The sequence below is a fragment of the Enoplosus armatus genome, chromosome 9 (genome assembly GCF_043641665.1).
Source record: "Enoplosus armatus isolate fEnoArm2 chromosome 9, fEnoArm2.hap1, whole genome shotgun sequence".
Taxonomy (NCBI): domain Eukaryota; kingdom Metazoa; phylum Chordata; class Actinopteri; order Centrarchiformes; family Enoplosidae; genus Enoplosus; species Enoplosus armatus.
In genome coordinates this window covers 1,837,554-1,860,122 of record NC_092188.1, presented here as the reverse complement: position 1 = coordinate 1,860,122, position 22,569 = coordinate 1,837,554, and the positions used below count along the sequence as shown (strand labels likewise).

At 45.6% G+C, this 22,569-nt stretch overlaps 1 protein-coding gene across 1 annotated transcript; it reads right to left on the bottom strand.

The window, feature by feature from the left end:
- Nucleotides 1-1,930: 1,930 nt before the first annotated feature.
- bcan (brevican) lies at nucleotides 1,931-21,483 on the bottom strand. The gene is made up of 15 exons (XM_070911753.1): nucleotides 21,462-21,483; nucleotides 14,674-14,756; nucleotides 13,037-13,429; nucleotides 12,342-12,516; nucleotides 11,738-11,865; nucleotides 11,043-11,336; nucleotides 9,447-10,412; nucleotides 6,664-7,437; nucleotides 6,224-6,460; nucleotides 5,049-5,153; nucleotides 4,770-4,928; nucleotides 3,218-3,300; nucleotides 2,827-2,971; nucleotides 2,535-2,717; nucleotides 1,931-2,094 (listed from the first exon to the last, which is right to left on the bottom strand). Exons 1-15 carry the CDS (start codon nucleotides 21,470-21,472, stop codon nucleotides 1,931-1,933), a joined length of 3,900 nt encoding a protein of 1,299 aa, XP_070767854.1. The 5' UTR covers nucleotides 21,473-21,483.
- Between the last annotated feature and the right edge of the window lie 1,086 nt (nucleotides 21,484-22,569).

The following is a 22,569-nucleotide window of genomic DNA, read 5'->3' as shown; positions in this document are numbered from 1 at the left end:
CTGGAGAGGTGACGCGGTCCTGACCATATGTAGTCTACAGTCTGGATGGAACCAGTCTGTGGGAGTTTTGACGTGCATCGTACGCCGTCGGCTACAAGCCCTTGAGAAGCAAATCTCTCACGTCCAACAGAAAAAGAACTTAGTGGCAGCAACCAACAACATTAGACATCCCTTCATTTAGAAACCGAAAACAAAGGATCTTAACGTTACCTCAGCATTAACAGGTAACACAATGTGTCCCCTAATGATGAGAGCATGGAAGAAAATATTAAAGCCCCTGTGTGTCAGACTTGAAACTTTATTACTTTGGCGACCTCTTGTGGTAAAAAGACAGTTTGGTAGACAGTTAATGGCACTCAGTGTGGAATACTTTTACTTCTCAGATAATTAGCAAAGATTTTGAACCAGAATTCATTTAGAAACCGAATCAGAGACGATACAAATCTAAACCTAAGTTTAATTAAGAGTTAAAACGTTGCGGATAATCATTTCAAACTGCTTAAAGATGCCATGACGTGTCAAGAATAAAGTAAAGTTCAGTATATCTGATGAGACATTTCACTGTTAATTAGGAGTTATATGATCGTATATTACAAATAGAATTTTAATGAGTTAATCTTTATACAGTTAAATCAACAGACAACATGTAACAACAGTATAAAGTCACGCAACATTAAAAAAATTACATTTTATTTCTCCTTTCCATTGGATCCATTTTTACTATATTATTTCTACATTTATTTAGTATGCGTTCATTAGATCAACAATTAACATCGTCTGCATTGTTACTGTCATAGTGTCTGTTGCAGTACGTCTTTAAAAACTAGAAATTATACAGAAGATGAGATGTTGTTGCATCATCGAAATATCCTCATTGATATCAGCTGTCACCTCAGTGCCAGTGGAGAGTAACACATTTCAAATTAAACTCTCTGATTAGGAAACTGTATGCTGACACACTTCTGGCTGAATACAGACACAGTACAGCTCATATTAGCAAACCGTACAACAAAGTCTCAGAGACACCTGAATAAAAAGCACCAGGGGACGAGCAGAAAAACAGATGCCACGCGTGCACACAGAGAGTCGTTCGACTTGTTGTCAGAAGCTGAACACATTCAGTGAACACATCTGTGCAGTCGGAGGGACGTGAGGTGATTTTAAGACGAACAGGATTCAGTGACCAATTCACACTTTGCTAAACTGCAAACTATCACGAACAGCAGTCTGTTACAAATACGTTAAAATACAGCGAGAACGGCTCCAGCAGTCAAATTCATGAATTCAACATTGTCATCGAACAGTTATGATCAGTAAGAAGATGGCTGTTGATTATGAACGTAAACACTACAGGTTACTTTTTTTGAGGAAGTGAAGTAAGAATGCTGTAAAAGACAGAATTATATTCATATTTGGGACATAAACTACTACATACTTGGTTTACATAATAGCCTATATTCAATAAAACCCTCGTATTTTAAGCATGATCAGACTTGTTTCAGTTTAGTAGTATTTATGTTGATAAATAAGAGAACTTAGGGTTCATGTATATTTTGTAAATTAGATATCTGACCATCCAAGAAGAAAACAACAACAAACAGATGGGTGTTAAATCAAAGTGTTGATTTTTATCAGTTCTCTCTTGATGTGACTGTTTCATAAGAAAGTTATTTTGGGCGTCATGTTTTCCAGAGATCGAGATCAAGAAGGATTCAGTCTATTGACCAAAATTCACCGAAAGCTTCCATAACGTTTTGGACATGCTTCACTTCCTCCAGTACTTTGGATTACATGACTGTAAGAACTGTGGCCATGACTTTATTGTGAAAGGTTAGATTTATACAGTTTAACTTAATGCAGAAACTGGACTGGAACGTCTTCTGAGACTCAAGAGGAGGTGGAACACTGTTTAAAAAGAGGCAGGATGGCTTTAGACGTTCCACTTAATGTCCCAGAACAGCGGAGCTGCTTTCTCTGTGGCTGTGCCCTCCGTGACCTCCGTGACCTCCGTGACCTCTGTGACCTCCGTGACCTCCATGACCGCTTCATGCTGGTGAGGAAGTGAGGTCACTGAGTCCTCCTCCATCGAATGGGCTAGAGGTGGGAGAAAAAGCAATTACAGCCTTTACTATCAAGGAGCCTGAGTTTTATTCTTCCCTGTCAGCTGCTTAAGTTCCAGACGCCTGGCGTCCTGAACCAGGTCTTAAAGGAGCCACAGATTCATTTTAGCTTTGCACTCCTGTAACACTGTCAGACTCATGATGGACACTTTGAAACAAAGGATCCATTTCAATGCAGTCTCTCATGTCTGCTTTGTTTTTCCTGCCATATTTTACAGTACCTCTCATGTCATGTCACATCCTGCCTCCCCCCCTCCTGCCCTGCAGTAACCCATTTTATTTTGTTTCATATTCTGTTCAACGTGTTTGAGGACCCATGTCATCACTCAGAGCACATGCACTCATTAGCTTTCATTTGCTTGTGATTGTTTTCCTGACGCTACCTGATCACGGTCAGCCAGTTACTGCACTCACTTGACATGCAGGAAATCAGAGGCTCCTCCCATTGGCCGCCGGGCAGGCACTTGATTACAGGATTCAGTTTCTGCACAAAGCCCTCCTCACAGTAGTACCGCACCTTGGTGTTGGTCTCATAACGCAACCGCTTCTTCCCAAACACCTTGGCGTGGGGAACCTTGGGGGGCTCGCCACAGGAAGCTGTCAGGTTGAAGAAAAGTGGGGACGACTTTGTTTCTTCCACTCTTACCACATGTGATTTAAAAATAAGACCTTGAGAAAAGGTGCAGCTCAAATGAAGTGAACTCACAGACGCCCTTCTTGCAGGTGTAGGACAGGTGGTAGTTGCACGGCACATCGCTCCAGCGGCCGCCGTCGTGCCACACCATCACCGCACAGTCCTCACCGGACAGGAAGTAGCTGTCGGGCTGGCCTCTGTACCAGTTCTCATAGAGCTGACGGAGAGCAGCACGGCACATTAACACAAGAGTCACAAAAGCTGAATTAAATGCAGTTTAATGGCCTCACTTACGACGGTGAAACGAGACAGCTCGGAGCCTAATTCAGTTTTGCAGCTGAATGTTATTTACTTGTTGATATTTAGTCATATTTACTTCTATTCTTACTATAAACAACTTGCCGAATTGTAAGTCTCCCATGTTTTATACTCTCAGCAAAGTCAAAACAAGTTATGGACTCACCAGAGGGTTCCCGTCCGACCAGCGGAAGTCTCCCTCGATGGTTCTGTCATTTAGTCCAATCCACTGATATTCTCTGTATTTGTCTAAAGATGAGAAGAGAGAGGTCACTGTAGCTATAGACGGCATGTACAGTATATTAAACGTATTACAGCACCTTTCTACATGAAAGTGCTTCACAATAAAAGACGAGAGAGACATAACATAGAGACACGAGATGAAAGTAATAAATAAAATAGAGGTAAAAGTAAATGGCAACACTTTACCCCTGTTTGGCATTTATAAGCAGTATGTTAACATCTAGAAAACACCATAACGTAAGCAGATAGAAGTGTTTTTTAATGTTTTCAACAACTATAACTGGGAACCGTAAGTGGAGGCAGGTGTATGAACAGATAATGAATGACAATATAGCGAAACACAGTAGTAATAAAATAAAATGTCTTTATAGGAGTTGACAAATACTTACAAATGTCCCTTTTTTTCCCTTTACAACTACATTATAATTTATTAATTGGTTGACAGTTCCAAAGTGTAAGAGCCAAGACTTCAGTCTCCTTTTAGAGCGACGAACACCCAACAAACCCTGATCAGATGCTCTGCTGGTGATCTCTAATGAGGGCAGGAGAAATAAATCACAAGGATCCTGAACTGGATCCTGGATTTGATGGGAAGCCAGTGTAAAGAGACCCAGACTAAATGTCTGGCATTGATGACAGCTTAATAAAATATATATTTTTACTCTGGAAGGAGTTGATAAAGACTCCTGTTACACAACCCTTCTTAGAAGCCGACTCCTTTACACTTGCTTACCGAACAGTAGTATCTGAGTATCAGTCGACACCATCCATGGAAACGGCCCGCAGAGTAAAACACAGCCACCAGAGGAATGTCAGATAACTATCTCACCGCCTCGCTGCCAGACGAAATACTAACACCGACTTCAAAAGCGGGACAATTTCTAGGAAAGACTGTATTCAGTGAGAGGGAAGACATGAGAGGCTGTTGTGTCTTGTGAGGCCTCGTCGTTAAAACAAACTCACTGAGTCTGAATTGGAGGAATGTTTGGAAGAAAGATCACTAGTTTGATATCTGCTGCAAGAAATACGTCCATCCATGTCGAAGTGTCGTCCAGCAAAGCACAAAACCCAACTGCTCCAATGCTGTTGTGTTCAAACTAAAGCTGATGTCGCCTGGTGAAAAGCAGCCTTTCACAACCAAAGTCACTCAGTCCTCTCACCCCCCTTTCTTAATAATATTGTAAAGGTTGTTTTTTTAATGATTAAGGTTTCAACAGCGTACTGAAACTGGAAATCAACGCAAACCTGACAATCAATAATCAGTGAACGTGATTCTAAACCATGAAAATGAAGCTGGCATGTGAGTAACGTCACTGGTTGAGCTAAACCTCAGAGAACAGTCCATTTGAAGTGCAAGGTGCTGTTTCCTGGGCTCCAAGGAATTACATCTAACTCACGAAATCAGATTAGTTTTCCCCTCCAGATGACTGAAACTTTGATCTCAGTGAACGATGTTCCCCCGGGGGGGTTTTTACCGTTGATGTAGTCCTGCTCCTCAGGGGTCATGACAGAAATCAGATGTCCACCACACATGCGACAGTGCTGCTCAGCCGCCTCCCAGCTCTGCCTCTTGGCAAAGTGATGATAACAGAAGCCCTGAAACTTCTCCCAGCCCGGCTCACACGCCTCCAGGTCTGGACCGGACAGGAGGCCCAAATAAAAGAGAGAGGAGAGAAAACATGTTAAGAAACTACTGAAGTGAGTATTTGTATGCGTGTGTGTCTTTGTATTTATGAAATAGTTTGATGCTGAACCTGTCTGGCACAAGTCTCCTCCGTAACCGGGCAAGCAAATGCATCTTGTCGATTCACCATCGACACAAGTGCCTCCATTCAAACACGGGTTCTCCAGGCAGGAGTCTGCAGCTGAGTGAGGAGGGAGGTGCTATGAAGAGAGGCTCGGGAGACTCAACGTTTTATATACATTCAGACATTCAAATGATATGTTCAAATAATACTGTTTTAGAGGAAACTGTCAGGACACAGCCAATAACTTTATATATCATATTTATTTCATTAAATGTATTATCTTATACTTTGTACCAGGTTTAGATACTAGCTCTTTTCCATCTGAATGGAGATTATATTCCATATTGAGTTTTACTCTTTGACAACACCATCTCTGAAGAGTCCTGAACAGATCAAATACCTTTTTACTGCCTGATTTATAACCATTAATGAACGTCTCATTTTCAAATGAAAGTGCCCTAAAAGGAGGAACCAGCAGGGGGAGCTGTTACATCAGGGACGGGACCCACAACTCGGTTACTGAACGTTATGTGATGTTTTCTTAAAGTACAATGACATTTTGGTTTTTAGGAATGAATGATGTTGTAATTATTATTATTATTATTATTTCTCATGCTACTGTGCAGCCAATAAAGTAAAGTTTAAATAGCCTTTAGTGATGGAGAAACAGTTTTCATGCTTGTACAATAAAGAAATCTGAATCATACCTTTTTGTTATTCTAACAATACCCAAATCAACTATGTCAATTTATGCTCTATAAATAAAGATTATTTGTATTTTTATTATTATGTGTTTTTACTGTGAAATATATAAACGATTGCAGCTCAGTATGATTTTTTCACCACAGTATGATTGGTCAGTCACACAACGATAATATGATAATAACATAATAATCCTGTATGATTTAGAAAGTACGACATTTTAATTTCGTTTTATCTTTGGCCTTTTTGAACGTGAAGAATAGAATTGGTTCGATGGATAATAAAAGCCTTCTGCTGTAACACGGTGAGGAGTTTACTGTGTGTTTTTCTCCACCAGTTAATTCCAAACAGGAAGCTCATCTCTCTGTCGTGCCGAGTCATCTTGAGGTGCTGAATTGCAGCGAACAGTAAATCTCTCTCCTGATTGGGCACTTTCAGAGACAGACGTTAAAGCACGCCAGTACAGGTACCTGAAATGCCTCCTTGTCTTGCAGCAGAAACTTTGGCAGCAGGCAGGGAGGCAGCCATGGCGGTCTGCGGCTGGCCTCCTCTTTGAAAATACTCCGGGTGCACGGTGGGAGCAGTGATGGTCACATCACTGCTGTCGGAGGTGAATGTTGGACTGGAGGTTTCCTCCTCATCCGGACGCCACGTGCATATTTTAACTGAGGGCTCATCTGTGCTGGTCTCCCCCTCACCTCCCCCTGATCCATGTTCTGTTGAGACAGTTTCTTATGAGTTCACAGGTTATTTCTAAAAGCAGGAAACTCAACTGTAGGTGCTTTTCTGACAAAAGTATGAGGCTGTGGAACATGAAACTTTGATTAAGCATCGGCCCTCCACAAAGGAGGCAGCTTTCAGGACTACAGGGTAAGTGTTTGATACCTGAAACAGGTTTTTGGTGTTCCTTTGAACTCACCGCTGTTGTTGCTGCTGCTGGTGATCTCTTGCTCCTTAGAGACATCATCAGATTCCTCGGCGACAGGAGGCTCGGCGCTGTATTCCCGGTCAGAGCGAGACTCCTGCGGTGTGGAGAAGGAAGGTTCTGGTTCCCAGCCCGGTGTGAGGGTCAGATGAGGGATCAGTGTGACTTTCACGTCTGATGGAGGAGGTGCATCAGTGCCAGCCTCGCCGTCAATTCCCTCATCAGTGTGGTCAGTTGAGAGAGTTGGATTTGTCAACTGGAGTCCTGGTTTCACCTCCAGGCTTTCTCCTGATGATTCACCTGATCCCTCTTTGGTGTCTTGTTCCCTCCCCTCTGGATCGCTGACTGTGATATTTTGGGTTGTGCTGAGGAATACTTCTGGGCTTTCTCCTAATCCCTCCTGCTCAAGTTTGTCCTGGATGTCCTCCGGAGGTTCAGCCCCAGATGAAGCATTGCTTTCGGGTAGGAAGGTTATAATCTCTGGGGAGCTAGCTTCAACCTCCAGAGGAGGGGGAGACAGAGTTACAGATCCAGGGGACGTCAACAAAGTGACCGGATCGCTGTTCAGGAGAGGAGCGTCTACACTGGAGCCTGAGTCGTCCGTGACCGTGGTGACCTCTGCTGTCGGGATGTCTGCAGGACGAATGTGGTCGGTCGGATCATCTGGTGCTGCCTCCTCTGAAGTGCTGCTGGATTCATCATCACCATGACCCACTGGGATGGCCGACTCTACAGTTACACCTGGGGGCTCTTGAGCAGGATCATAACCTGTCAAGAGAAGGGATCGTCTGAAATTATATGTTAAAAATATCTCTCCTTTGTTTGGAAATGACTAACTACAGCAGGAACTAAAAACAGACATAAGAATGACAATGTACGTCTGTACAGGAGTAGAATATAGTCCAGATTTATATTTATATGGCGTATACATTTTATATATTTGTAAGGATATGTTTGTAGCCATGCTAGCAGTGAGGCAGTGTACCACTACCGTCAATTATACTACACTTGTTCATATTCTTACCTGCCCACCTCTGCAACTAATGTCCTGGATTCCTGTCAGCATCAGCTTTAGTTTGAGATGAACACTATAAACTGTCAAGTAGCTTAATCGATAGTAAAACATCATACATGTATTTAAATTTTGCATTAATTATCTGAATCTGTAAAGTAACTAGTAACTAATGTTGTCAAACAAATGTAGTGGAGTAAAAAGCAGAAGGTAGAATTAAAGTAGAGTAAATGTACTTTCCACAACTGTCCAACAGAAGGAGACAGGAGGAGACAGGAGGAGACACGTAGAGACATGAGGAGACACATAGAGACAGGAGGAGACAGGTAGAGACAGGAGGAGACAGGAGGAGACAGGTAGAGACAGGAGGACACATGTAGAGACAGAAGGAGACATGAGGAGACAGGTAGAGACAGGAGGAGACAGGAGGACACATGTAGAGACAGGAGGAGACAGGTAGAGACAGGAGGAGACAGGAGGAGACAGGTAGAGACAGGAGGAGACAGGAGGACACATGTAGAGACAGGAGGAGACATGTAGAGACAGGAGGACACATGTAGAGACAGGAGGAGACAGGAGGAGACACGTAGAGACAGGAGGAGACAGGAGGACACATGTAGAGACAGGAGGAGACATGTAGAGACAGGAGGACACATGTAGAGACAGGAGGAGACAGGAGGAGACACGTAGAGACATGAGGTGACACATAGAGACAGGAGGAGACAGGTAGAGACAGGAGGAGACAGGAGGAGACAGGTAGAGACAGGAGGACACATGTAGAGACAGAAGGAGACATGAGGAGACAGGTAGAGACAGGAGGAGACAGGAGGACACATGTAGAGACAGGAGGAGACAGGTAGAGACAGGAAGAGACAGGAGGACACATGTAGAGACAGGAGGAGACATGTAGAGACAGGAGGAGACAGGTAGAGACAGGACGACACATGTAGATACAGGAGAAGACATGTAGAAACAGGAGGAGACATGTAGAGACAGGAGGAGACAGGAGGAGACATGTAGAGACACATGTAGAGACAGGAGAAGACGTAGAAACAGGACGAGACAGGTAGAGACAGGAGGAGACAGGTAGAGACAGGAGGACACATGTAGAGACAGGAGGAGACAGGAGGAGACATTTAGAGACAGGAGGAGACAGGTAGAGACAGGACGAGACAGGTAGAGACAGGAGGACACATGTAGAGACAGGAGGACACATGTAGAGACAGGAGGACACATGTAGAGACAGGAGGAGACATGAGGAGACACATAGAGACAGGAGGAGACAGGTAGAGACAGGAGGAGACAGGAGGAGACACGTAGAGACATGAGGAGACACATAGAGACAGGAGGAGACAGGTAGAGACAGGAGGAGACAGGAGGAGACAGGTAGAGACAGGAGGATACATGTAGAGACAGAAGGAGACATGAGGAGACAGGTAGAGACAGGAGGAGACAGGTAGAGACAGGTAGAGACAGGAGGAGACAGGACGAGACAGGTAGAGACAGGTAGAGACAGGAGGAGACAGGAGGAGACAGGTAGAGACAGGAGGACACAGGCAGAGACAGGAGGAGACAGGTAGAGACAGGTAGAGACAGGAGGAGACAGGAGGACACAGGCAGAGACAGGTATAGACGGAGGACACAGATAGTGTTTAACATGCATTTTGACACGCTGACTGTAAGATTTCTTACAACTTGAAAGTGTTCAGCTGGTACGGACACCTGGTGAATAACATCCTAACTTGAATATTCACTGTGTACTTACCAGAATGAGACGTGGGGACCAGTTCAGAGGTGGCTGAGGTGTCCATACCAACCAAACTTTGAGTCACAGAGTTTTGTGTTGCCTCGTCTGGAGGAGGATTTGCACTCTCCTCTCCAGACGCCTCCTCCGATGGACGGTTCTCAGGCGTACTGCCGTCAACAGATGGCAGCAGGGTGGCAGGGTGGACGTGTGTTTCCTCGGTGTGGGGTGAAGCAGTCACCGCTGATATCTCCTCAACAGTACCGGCGCTGGCCTCTTCTGGCTGCCCTGAAACATTGTAAGAGGTGCTCGAGTGGACGAGCTCAGGGGCGTGTTCCAAGTGGGCATCTGGAGTGTGGTCCTCTTGTACGACAGGAAGATCCCCCTCCTCAGGAACCTCTGGAGAGCTGCTGAGGAGCTCATTTGCATCAGTTCCAGGTGTTGCATCGACAGCTGCTGTATCCAGGCTTTCGGTCTCAGAGATGTGATGCTCGGAGGGCTCTCCGCTCGCTGACGTTGTTGTTGTTGCATCAGTTGTGGGTAAAGTGGAGTCTTCACCAACAGTTACTACGCCATCGGCCTCTGGAGAAACTGTTGGAGGTACATGAGACTCTTCATGATCTGAGTCTGGGCTTTCTTCAGGTGCTGGCTGATAGGAGTCTGGGTAGCTGGCCTTCTCTATGAGCTCCCAGGTATCCTCTGTGGACTCTTGACGCTCAGATGGAGGAGTGACAGACTGATGAAGGTCTGCCGTCAGCAATGGTTCCTTATCGTAGCCCGATCCTGGGGACTGAGCCTCCACAGGGCCCTGCTTTACAGGATTGGCCGTCTGGGCACGTTGGACCTCTTCGCCCCCCTTTGGCGTCACTTCGCTCAGTCTAAACTCCTCCTGTGCAGGATTAGTTAAGAAAACAATGTCTTGGCCAATGTCCTCTGGCTCAGTGGCAAGAAAGTCCTGAGGAGATTCAGTGTAAGGGCCGTTATCGCCTGGAATACAAAGCAGAAGTAGAATATGTTATTTTAATGTCCTGGATTTGATTGGACTTATTCCTGAAACCACTACGGAAAAAGCTCGGTTGAGAGTCTCAAAGAAAGCTCATTTGCATGTAAGAAAGAAGAAACAGCATTTGTGATCATTCAACTTAACAAGTAGGCACCTTCTACAGCAGGGAGACTAATTATAGTATTATAGTAGAAGGTAGTACACAGTGGGTGTTGTTGACACCATTCTTGGCTGAATGGAGTCTTTCAGTTGGAACAGTACGTGGGCCGTGACTGATGGTGTTTCAGCAGTCCACAAGAACACAAGTACAGACAAGAACGCAGACTGAGGAAAGCCTCGTTGTCATGAACAGTTCCTCTAAGGTGCAGATTTTCCCTCGTTTGTCTCAGTTTGATATTTTTAAGATGAGGTACAACTATCTGGTATTTCACAAGAAAGAGGAGAAAGTCATAAAAAAGAACTATGTTTTTTCTTCTTTCCTATACCCTGTTAACTATCTCAAGACCCCTTGGAGGGGTCCTGATCCCCAGGCTGGGAACCACTGGCTCGGAGAACACCGCAGGGCTGCAGAAAATAAACCTGGACACTTATCAAACACGAGATTGTCCTCTTACTTCTGAAGCAGTAGACGTCATGTCGAGTATGAACCTCGGGGAAGCCCGTCTGGTTGCTGTAGCGGTAGACGGTTCTGACCCCCGGTTCGCCGCCTCCGCAGCGCTCTCTAGGGGTGACGATGGGGTAGCGCACACTCCCATCTGCCAGCCACCCCGGACTGCAGTGGTTCAGTCCATCATTCCAGGCCGCGTACAGCTGAGCCGTGGTGGTCAGCTCGGCCCCGTGACTCAGACAGTAGGCCTTGGCCTCCCAGAAGGTGAAACGCTGGGGGGCGGAGCCATGGAACACTTCACCTTTACACAAGGAGACAGGTGTCAAGTTTTGACGATCTTGTATCTTGTATACTCTTTTTAAATAATTGTTTTTACAACCTGGGTTCTTATTTCAGTAGTTTGGGCCATTCTTCTTCTTCTTCTTCTTCTTTTCCATCAGTTTTATTAAGTATATTTATTGCTGTGATCATGGCATGCATCAAGTTCAGTAGGGCAGCAACATAAGTAGTCAGACACACTGTTGTCTAAAGCAGTGGTTCACAACCTTTTTAGCTTGTGACGCCTTAAAACGACGCAACGTCTGCTTGTAATTCCAGCAATTAAAGCTGGTGACAAAAATGTTTACTGATGTGAATAATAAGACAAAAATAAGGTCCAGGTTGTAAAACAAAAGTTCATAAAACTCCTTTTGGTTGTTTTACCTTCAGTATTCTCCACGTAGCAGTAGACGTCGTACAGCTCATCGGGCTCTAACAGCCCATAGTTCCTCACTCCTGGCAGCCCATCCATGTCCCCAAAACAGCCCTCTCTGGGCATCTGAATGGGATATCTGCGGAAGGAAATATTGCACAGCACTGAAACACCAAGTGCCTCTTCTTTCATAATGGCAGCACTCCAAACTGCACACTTGTTTGAGCTCTTCTCTGAGTGAGTGTTGAAGTGGGGAGAGATGTATGGTTTGAGATCAGCAGAGTGCCTCTCAGCTACTTGATGCTGTGTGTGCTCTGATGTGCGGATGTAGAGAGCATATCAAATGTTAGCTGGCTGAGTGGACCACTATCAGCCCTCCAAACTGGATGCTGTTGACTGACAGCAACGTGTCAGTCCAGCAATTTAGTGTTGTTGTTTTTGTTGAGCCTCATGGAGGATTTGGGCTGTTGCCAAACGTCCACTGAACATCTGAGTGTCTCAAATCATAATTCTAAAGAACACAGAAAGCAGAACTTTCCAGCTAAGAGACCACTTGATCCAGTGTTGAGTGACGTGTCCTGTTTGACATTGGACCATTTTCTCTCGGGTGCTCACCTCACTGAGTGGTCTGAGAGCCAGCCGGCATCACACTGCTCGTATCCGCTGTGGTAGGCGGCCAGGAGCTGCTCTGGAGAGGCTATTTCAGCCCCGATCTCCTCGCAGGCCTCTCTGGCCCGCTCAAAGGTAAAGGCGTACCGGCTGGATGCATCACGGTAATGGAAAACCACCCCTGTAAAACCATCAAAACAACAGCTTCATGAATTCTGTAATTCCCGTCGTGTCGAGATGCATTAGAGGCAGGGTGGCATACAGTACGCAGGGAAAGTGCGTGTCAGTAGGTGTGTTTCCATTCAAATGTTACACAAGATTAAAGCAAACTTCTGAAACTTTGCCCAAATAAAATATGAGTCAGCACGCGTTTCCTTCAACCACCTTTATGTGAATATAGGACAAGCCAATAAGTACAGATACATCATTACTGCTTCCTTTATCAGTGTGGTGATGAAGACGGGTTCACATGCACAGTGATGCACAGTGACGAGTAAAGACAGAAGAGCTCCACAAACATAGATGCAGAATCCATCGCCTCGTCATGTGTTCTGGTTATTTTGTCCACCCTCAAGTGTATCTCTAAATAAAGCGTGTGACTCATCGCAAAAAAAGGAGATATCTTGAGCTGCTAGCTTTGATTTGATGTAACATCCTTTACTTTTTTAAGTTTAACTTTACTGTGTCTGTGTCTGTCTCACCTTTGACCTTGACCTGAGCGACATCGTCGGCGTCCTCCAGGCCCTGCTGCACCTCGCAGCGGTAGAAGCCGGTGTCGTTCTGCCTCAGGCTCTCCAGCCGCAGGGTGAGGTCGGCGGGCGAGTAGGCGTAATTGAGCAGCGAGGCTCGGTCTTTGTAGGCCTCGCTGACTCTCACCCTGTCGCCGCGGGCCACCAGGATCTCCGTCTCTCGGCCGTGAGTCAGAACGCTCCATTTGACCCGGGGGAGGGACAGGACGGCGTGGCGGCCGTTGGTGGAGGGCGACGGCGGCGGGTGGGCCAGAGACACGAGGCAGGGTAACGTCAGAGAGCCGCCAAGCACAGCAGCCACAGGCGGGGCGGTGGGGATGGTCACCTGGAGAAGCTTGGAATCATCTGAGGAGAGGCAAGCTTTAAAGTAAGAGGCGACATTTTGAGAAACATGCTTATACTTTTTCTCGTGGAGTGAAGACTGATACCACCATGTCTGTGTGTTACAGCTAGCCTAGCTTAGCATGAAGACTGGAAGCAGGGGGCTAGCCTGGTTCTGTATCTACAGTACTAAAGCTCACTAAGTAACATGATGTATCCTGTTGAATCCATAAAATTTAACAGCAACAGTTAGCAGTTTTGTGGGGAGTTACGTGCTGGAACTCTTCCTGCCTGGCACCCTGCAGGAAGTCACTGCACCCAGCTTTCAGCAAATAAAAGTATTTCACAAATTGTCTGTTTAATGAATGTCTGCTTCAGCCTTTATACATAGTAGATGTCCAAGTCCTGACAAAATAAAACTAAGAGCCACACACACTACACTCAGTGAGGCTTCGCTTACACACAATGCTTTAATAATTAGCACCAAACACAGCTGAGGCTGATGGGAATGTCATTAGTTTTGCAGGTATTTGGTCATAAACCAAAGTACTGGACAGATCACATGTTTGACCAGATGATGGCGCTATATGAAAAGAGGATCATGTTCACGTTATTAGAATTCATCATGAGGGGAACATTCAATACAAACGGCGATCCATCCGATAGCTGTTGAGATATTTCATCCATAAAACCACATCACAGGCTGAAAACCACATACCATAATAAAATCGTGACAAAACACAGAGGCGGAGGAAGGAGGAAAAATAAAAGGGGAACTAGAGAAACATATTATCATATTAATGAAGGGGTCCCAGATTCTCTGTCAGTCAGCTTAAAGCTCATTTCATCCATTCATTCCCTGAAATACACACTTCCTTTGCTTCTCCAGGTTTGTAGCGAAACCCTGCGACCATCATTAGAGCCACAGCTTGTGTTGGACTCTTTTGATTCTGAAGAAACGTGTATCTGTCAATACTTGCTTGCGTTGTGCTTCTGACACAACCAAAGTTAAAGACGTTCAGCCGTCTCCTTCAGCCCAACCAGTTAACCTTGATTTTCAGCTGGGACACTGGGACCCCCTTGGAAACGGCCTCCATGGCGTGCATGTCAGCAAAAACAATGAACGACAGGAAATGATTAAAGACAACCCCCCCCCCCCCCCCCTGCCCTTAAAAGTCAGAGGTCAGGTATGATTTAATGGAGTCGAGGACGTCGGTGGCGGATGGTAGCGGTGAAAGTGACGGGGACGGAGAGGGAGGGGTGCGTACCTGACTCGTGGTGGGGGGTAGAGGACGACGGCAGGACGAGGAGACAGATGGCACACAGCAGCGCAGGCAGAAGCACATCCAGTCTGTGGGTGAAAGACAAGAAGGGAGGGGGAGGGACATGTTTGAACTTCACTATATATTTATACAATTACTGTGTCGCCATTCTAGTCGATTCAAATCTCACTGGTTACTTGACATCATGAAGAAACCTAATTATGTACAAACGCTGTGAAACTCACACCATCCATTTGTTGTTGTTTGCGTCTATTTCTCATTTCTAATTTCAAGGGAACGAAGCGAAAACCTTTATCGTTGTCAGCTGAGAGTGATTCAAAACGCCTGAACGCCAAACACACGACCTCGCCACTGACAGTCGATGGCAGCATTACAGGTGTTGTTTCATCCACTGACGGCGTCTTTATTTCTCACTGCTGGAGACGCGAGATCAGCAGTCAGTTTGACAGTTGTCTTTGTTTAAGACTTTTTTCACTTTGTAGACAGTCCCACACGTCCCAGAACAGCTGGCTGACACCTCCACACCTCCACACTGAGATATCAGTTGAGTTGGAGCTCCCTCCCAACAGGGACAAAAGAAAGAAAACACATATTGACTTAATGCTCCGAGCCATTCATCAAACTCAGAGCGGGAAGGAGGGAAGAGGCCAACTTTCATTTAAACATTTAAACTGCAGCAGAGAGGATGAAGACTTCATCCATCATCTGACACCACAAACTGTTCATTCTTCCAGGTTGTCTCCAGGATGAAATCTTTGGTTGTATTACTGGAGAAATGTTGGTAATGATTTTATAATCCCATTTGTCCAATTCTGATTTGTCGTCCGTCTCATGTTGTTTGTTCGCTGTTATTGACCAAGAAACTCTTTAAAATAGCTTTCTAGTCTCGGTGAGGTGAGCAGACAGACAGGCAGTCTGCCTGTCTGTCTGAGTCTGTGTGTCCTTGGATCTTTCTAGCTGCTGTGAGTCAGACTTCAGGAGCTGCAGAGTGTGAGCTGAATTCTGATCCCCTTAAAAACTCCCTGGAGGGTCGGACTGAAGCCCAACCTCCAACTTAACTAGATTTACCATTATTACCGCTCCTTTTATCCTCCCGTATATTCACTGTTTTTCTTTGTTGCATTGTAATCCTGTCTTCTTTTTCAGCTTGGAAGAAGTTTTCTCTCCTCCTCTTCTCACAACATGCTGACCAAGCAGCTCAAACTGCGCTAAGAAAGGCTTTGATCCAACAATCACCAAAAAGCTGCACGAGGCAACTGCAGACATGGACAGCTCTGAGTGACAGCGATGCAGCCTGATGGCTGCTGAATGTCACTGCGTGCCGCCGCCAACAAGTTCATTCAACAAGCCCCAAACTCTCAACAGCTAATTTCACCTCTCCTACTGTGTCTCCTGCTCTCCAGTAGCTAGAAAAGAAGAGGTGTGGTGAGTGTTGGCCTCTAAATCAACGTATTACGTTGAACTTGAAGAACTGGATGCTGGAACTAGCTTCCTAGCCTAGCAGCCCACTGCTACGTCACACGTTTCCTTGCTCTGATTGGTTGTAGCGCCCGTTGATAACGCCCCTTGGATATCAGAAATGAACGGGGAGGTTGGTCTGGTGATGTCAGGCTAGCTTTGTCTGTGAAGGAGGAAATCTCATCTCACTATCTGACCCCAGAAAAGCTGTTTATTTCAAGTCCTGTGTCACATGATAAATCTGCATTTTCAGAAGTGAATAAATGATCAGCGGCTCCAGGTGGAGAAATGAAAAATAAATAACCGTCAAGCTGCAACCTGCAAGTAAAACCGATTCCATGGTTTGTGTTTTTGTGTGTTTGCAGCTGACGAGACGCTATTTGACACAAACAAACCGAAACAAACAGAAAACAGCCGGTGACCTCCGACACCTCGCAGACTCCTTACCAACAAAGAGACCTGTCAGCGCTTCACCTTCAGGCCTGAATTAACAAGCAGTTCACCTGAACGAGGCAGAGAGGACGAGGCTGAGGGGGCACAAGTGGAAAATCACAGACGTTACAATTACTGGCTGTCAACGACCACGTCCACTGTGACTGAAAGGAGTATTAAACTTGAACTGACGCAGGAAATTAAAGTTTGTTTTGTGGGTCTCAGCAGAGACATATTTCTAATCAAAACAGGATTAATAAATAATCACTCAAAGGCTTTCTAATGCCTAAATTTGGCTCCGTCATCCCAAAACGAAAGCTCTGAAGACAGAAATGCCACTTGGGATAAAGCCGGCGGTTCAAATCACTCCGCTGAACAGAGCTGCAGGCGGGCGGAGACACATAAGAAACATCAATGTAGATGCGATATTTACCAAATATCTTTTTCAAATTAGCAATTAATTGCTGAGTTATTACAGCAGCTGTCATATTGTGCCCTTGAGAATCACTCACATACTATATGATGATTATTAAGGCGTTACAACTGCTAATTACATCATGACTAATGGTGGATTTTTGAGGCTGATAGTAACATTAATCAACAGTCTGAACACAATAGGTCAATATTCATATTCATATGCATTTACATAAATGTTTGACACAAAGAATTGTGACAAAGCTACAGCAGTGACTGCAGTGAACCGGACATTTTGCTGTTGAAATGTCAACTTGTCCGTTTCTAAATGACCTCAAGCTAATCTTTGATTTATGATTATATATTTGGGATTCGTGGTGGCTCAGTGGGAGAAATGCCCTTCAGCCCTTCAGGGTTGTGGAAGTAAAAGTCCTGTTCATTTTGTCAGGTGACCGACAGCTGCAATCATTTATTTCATTCATCGTTGTCATTAATGTAGCCTCTGGGGGAACATGAATTGGCAATGGCAGCGTATCACATAACATAAATATCACAGTGTAAGTGAATAAATACAATCAGACTGAGCTTCTCTTCCTCTCAGTCTCATATCTTATTGGAGGTGAACATCGCAGATCGTTGCCTTTCTTCTGTGGCTCTTTCTTTATTAATCCAGCTCAGCTGTTAGCTTCGCCTTCTCCTCATCTCAGACTGATCCACCCGGCAGGAAGAATTATCTTTAGAGAAGTGTTGAAAGAAAAACGCAGTTCGTCGAAGTGTCTGTAAGATGTAACTTTGTCTAGTATTCACCTCCGTAACAGTCGAGTTAGAATAAAGAAGACGGTCAGTGGACAAATGTCAACCTGTCGGCTTCCTGTCACTCTGGTTTCAGTTCCTCTCTTCATCAAATGGACATAATTCCTCCTGACAATCTTCCACCAATGTCTGACTTCTAATCTCAGAATCCCTTCATTTCAAACTTATCTGACTCACACACACACACACTCCATCATGCAGGGGGTGTATAGAGAGGGGTGGGGGGGGGGGGTTCCTATGGGGGGGCAGAGCAGGCAGAGGACGCAGCCCAGGCAACATCAGAGATGCAAAGACCGGCATCACAAGTGGCTGAATAGTCAATGACTTCACCTTGAGGGAAAAGGCGGCGGGGCCAAGAGAGAGGATGTTTGACCGCTCAGTTTGCCAGGAAAGGTCATTTGAGGCTGGAAGGGAGGGGGGGGGTGAGGAGGAGGAAGAGGAGGAGGAGGGAGGGATGGGGGGGGGGTGAACCACATTCTTAGAGGACTGCACCAGCTTTGTGAGGGTTTGGCCCATTTGTCACTTTACCCAGCGTGTGAGGAGAGGGCTCCTGTAGATATCCCAGCGACACGTCCTCACACCTGGACGGCAAAACACACCTCCACAAAAGCACCATTTCTGCTACTTCTGTCCTGCGTTTACACATCTGAACTGATACCACGACAAGTATTTGTAACACTAAACAGTCCTGCGTTAAAACAACGCGCAGGGCATCAGTTAGCGGGGCGGTGACATCATGAATCCAGGAAGTCCAGCTGGAGTAACAACTGCAGGCGTTTAAACAGGCGCCACAACACTGAGTGTAATACTCACAGACTGGACTTCACAGCAACTACTACTTCATCTTTCGTTAAACAGTACAAATACTGTGTTCACGTTGTAATCTGCCACGAACGTCAGCTTGGCGTGTGATTGGCCAACGCAGCGCCTCGTCGGACGACGTCACACAGCAGTGCAGCAAAAGTCGAGCCTGGTTTAACCCTCTTGCCATGGTTACCATGGATACGGATACCAATTACAGTTTGAGTCAGCGTGAACATGTCGAGCTGGCACAGATCGCCGTTATCGTATTAATTAAAAACTGCCAAAATAAAACATGGCTGTCAGTTAATACACATGCGCTCTACAGGTCGTGAGCATTAACTGGGCATCACTCAAAAAGGGTTTTGCCTTCATGGATAAAATAAGGCGATTGGGGGTCTAACTTTAGTTACTTACAAATATTGAAAGCAAAACTAGATTCAATAAAGGACTGAAGGAGGAACCTCGGGAGCTGCACAGTCTTTCACACACAACCACAAAGCCAGACTCGGCCTCTCTGCTTCTGTCTTTCAGGTTTAAGAATGGAGTGTGAATCACTTGCTGAGCCATCGTTGGACCAACCCGACGCCACCACTCCCCCCCCCGCGTTGTACCCCTCTGCTTTCTCATGGCAAGGACCACCGCCGCTACCCTTTTGCCCCTCGGCAGCTCCTCCATCACGCCGGCCCACCAGTCCCACATCGCGCCACCTCGAATGACTCGGTCTGCCCATCTCCAGGGGCAACCCGAACCCCCCCCCTGACAGACACAATCTGACAGGAAGCAAGGAGCAGCCGGGGAGGGCTGGAAGCAACGCAGACCTCTCAGAGAAAAGAGAGGCAGAGAGGAAGAAAGGGAGTCCGTACAGCATGACTGAGAGCTGAGAGAGACGTGAAGCTCGCAGGAATGATTTGAAGCGAGTCACCAGCAGCAGCCACGTCTTACTAGCTGTGAGCTGCTGACTCTGTGTGCCGGAGGGCCAAACTTTCAAAGAAGTGACAAAAGCCATAAGCTACTAGACTCTGGCTGTGGACTGTGTGTGTGTGTGTGTGTTGTAGTCTGCGTGCCACAGGCTGATTAGGCAGAATTGCTGTGAGTTTTAAGGGCTTATACCTCAGACATGGTGACAAAGAAACAACCGGTCTGCACTCATTATTTAGTCTGAGTCACATTTCAGAGGCGCTGCGGGAAGCGTCCTGATGCTACTGCGGAGAAGCTACACCTTCTAAAGCTATAGAGCAACGACAGAAACCCGCATGACCTGCAGCCCCCACTGAGAGCCGACTGCACCACCAGTCCCCGAGAAACCGGAACAAGTCACAGTTTAAAACTCAAACACACCACCTGAGGAACGTGTAACAGGAACTGGTGTCAGGTGTGAAATGTGTCCCTGTCTTTTGGCAGGACTGTAAAGACCAGATGTTGGCGTTTTGATAAAGTCAGACCTGAGCTTCAGCAGCCACATTGAGGCAAAAACTGAACCCGTATTTTATCATCTCAAACAATTAGTAAGAATTAGAAAAACTCCTTCATCTCCAGCAGGGTGGACCGCTGCACCGCTCTCTTGTATTTACTGTTAAACAACTTCGGCTCGTTCAGAACCAAAAGAACCGAGCACGCTTCTGTTCTTAAATCTCCACAACAAACAACATCAGGGCAAAATATAAACTCTTCTCTTCGGTCTTCAGGAGGCAGTCAGCTAGTAGAACGCGTCAGATCCAAACTGCCATGCTGCACCAACTTTAAACACCTTTAGCCACTTTCGCAAATATCTCAACTGCAATTTCCTTTACTGAATACTGAATTTTCTTTATCTTTAACTGTGTTTCTGGTCTTTGATTTTATTTTTTATCTAATTTTATTCTATTACAATTGATTTTTTTCATTTTCTTCTTAAACCTGAAATAACAGATTTTCTTTTGGCCACTTGGGGGCAGCGGACCTGAACTCAACATCGACATATCGTCACAGTTTGAGTTGGTGGACTTGTTAGCAAACAGTTGCTTATTTCCACATCCAGCAGACACGTGGAGTCGTGTTTGCTCTGTGTTTGGTCTCCTCCACCTCCTGAGGGAAGCTGCATATGTGAAAACAGTATACAGTATACAACAGTATACAACAGTACACATACTCCGCAGGTGTGTTGCCACAGTAAAATATCTTCCCTATTGGGACACAGTTTATCAGAGATACGTTTATGATAAGAAATCAGCTGGAAGACTTTGTTATTTTGTATTTATGGACTTTTGTATATAAAATTATAATGATTCAAGTCATAGTTAAACGAGCTAATGTATTTTTAAATGCTTCCATTAAAGAACTTCACCTTCCTACAGACAGTTTGAGTTTGGTACTTTTAATTTCCAGGGTGAAAGTCCCAGAATACTTTTACAGACCTGTAGTTCTGGTGTGTATGAATATTCCCATGTGCAGTGAAGTGACTCGGTACATCAACTCAAGCATTGTACTCAACAACATTAAGGTACTTGTACTTACTTGAGTATTTTAAGTTATACTCTACGAAATATCAGACTCCACTACATATATAGATACCCAACAGTATATAACAGTACAAGTGCTTTAAGTACAATTTGCTGTGTACTTTTTACTTGTTGGAGTATTTCTACATCCTGCTGTCACTACTTTTCCTGCCCAGCTGTTATCACACTGCAGCAGGTGATGCTGTCAGCCTAATCACGCACATATCACGCACTTATGGTTATTATAGCGGGGCCAAGTTAAACGATCCTCCACGAGCTCAAAAGGTTCACTGATCATAAAGCAAACGCGTGCAGGTGAAAACGGCCGAATAACAAGGAGGAGTTTGACAGAGTGAACAGATGTGATGGACTTACTTCATTTTCATCAGGCTCAGCTGTCGGTCCAGACTGTCAGGAGCTGTTCGTGTCCCCGCGGAGCCTCTGACCGGGTCCAGGTCGATCTTTGTGTCTGTGTTCCGACCTGAAGTCCTTCAGCAGCCTCTGGAGCGACCGGCCGCTTCTCGATCAGCGAGACAGAGATGGGGGCTTCGACTAGTGTCCGTCCCGACCGCCGAGAGGAGAGGAGGTGAAGAGAGGGGGGACGGGGATGAGGGCAGTGTTAAAAGACCGACACCCCCCCTCCTCCACCACCCCCCCCCCCCCTCCTCCTCCTCCTGCCTGGAAAAATCCTAATCCCTGACTGAAGGTGAACAAGTGGGGAATAAGGTTCTCTGGTGGTAGAAGGAGGGATGCAGGTATGCAGAGTTCAGCATAGTGAGCTGTGTTGTCCTTGAACTGCCCTTTTCAAATCACTATTAAAGCTGCAATAACTGACAGTTTTTACGGCCACTAGGGGGCAGAAGAGCCCCGCAGCAGGCTGACAGACACACAGCCCTCACAGGTCGTGGCTAATGTGTTAGCAAACAGCTAATATACAACTCCAGCTTTCATTTGTTTGTCTGTAAAATCAGAAAATAAATGTTTTCTCATAGTTATGCGAGTATCTAACGAGACAAGATCTCAAAATAATAATATCAACATTATCTTTATTGTGGTTACCTGATTTATTTCCTCCATTATTTGAAGCTTTGGACACTGATGGACGTTAGAGACTCATGCCGGACGACACGGTGGCGATTTGTGTGTCAACATTTGAACTAGAGTGTAAGATATCTATGTTGAACTGCTCCCTGGTGACGTGAAACGCTGCAACATCCGTTCCTATGGCAACATTGATTAGATAGGCTACGGGTCTCAAACAGGAGAGGAAATCATAATTAAGAGACACGGTAAAGGAATTTATTTTTCCTTTAGTGAACGCAAAGTGCTTCTGCAGGCCTGCACCAACTCCTAAGCGTTGAGACTGAAGCAAAACAATGAAAGGAAGAGCTGCAGGGTGGGTGATGACAACACTGTTGCTCGGTGACTGACAGTAAAAACGGATGTCATCTTGTTCCGTTTGCAACATGACTGTAATGTGACT

What these genes read in the sequence shown, in the direction of transcription:
- bcan (XM_070911753.1), bottom strand. An exon ending in GGTCCCCACGTCTCATTCTG is followed by an intron (nt 7,438 to 9,446) that starts GTAAGTACACAG and finishes TTCTCTTGACAG; the next exon opens with GTTATGATCCTGCTCAAGAG. An exon ending in CAGCAGCAGCAACAACAGCG is followed by an intron (nt 6,461 to 6,663) that starts GTGAGTTCAAAG and finishes CTGTCTCAACAG; the next exon opens with AACATGGATCAGGGGGAGGT.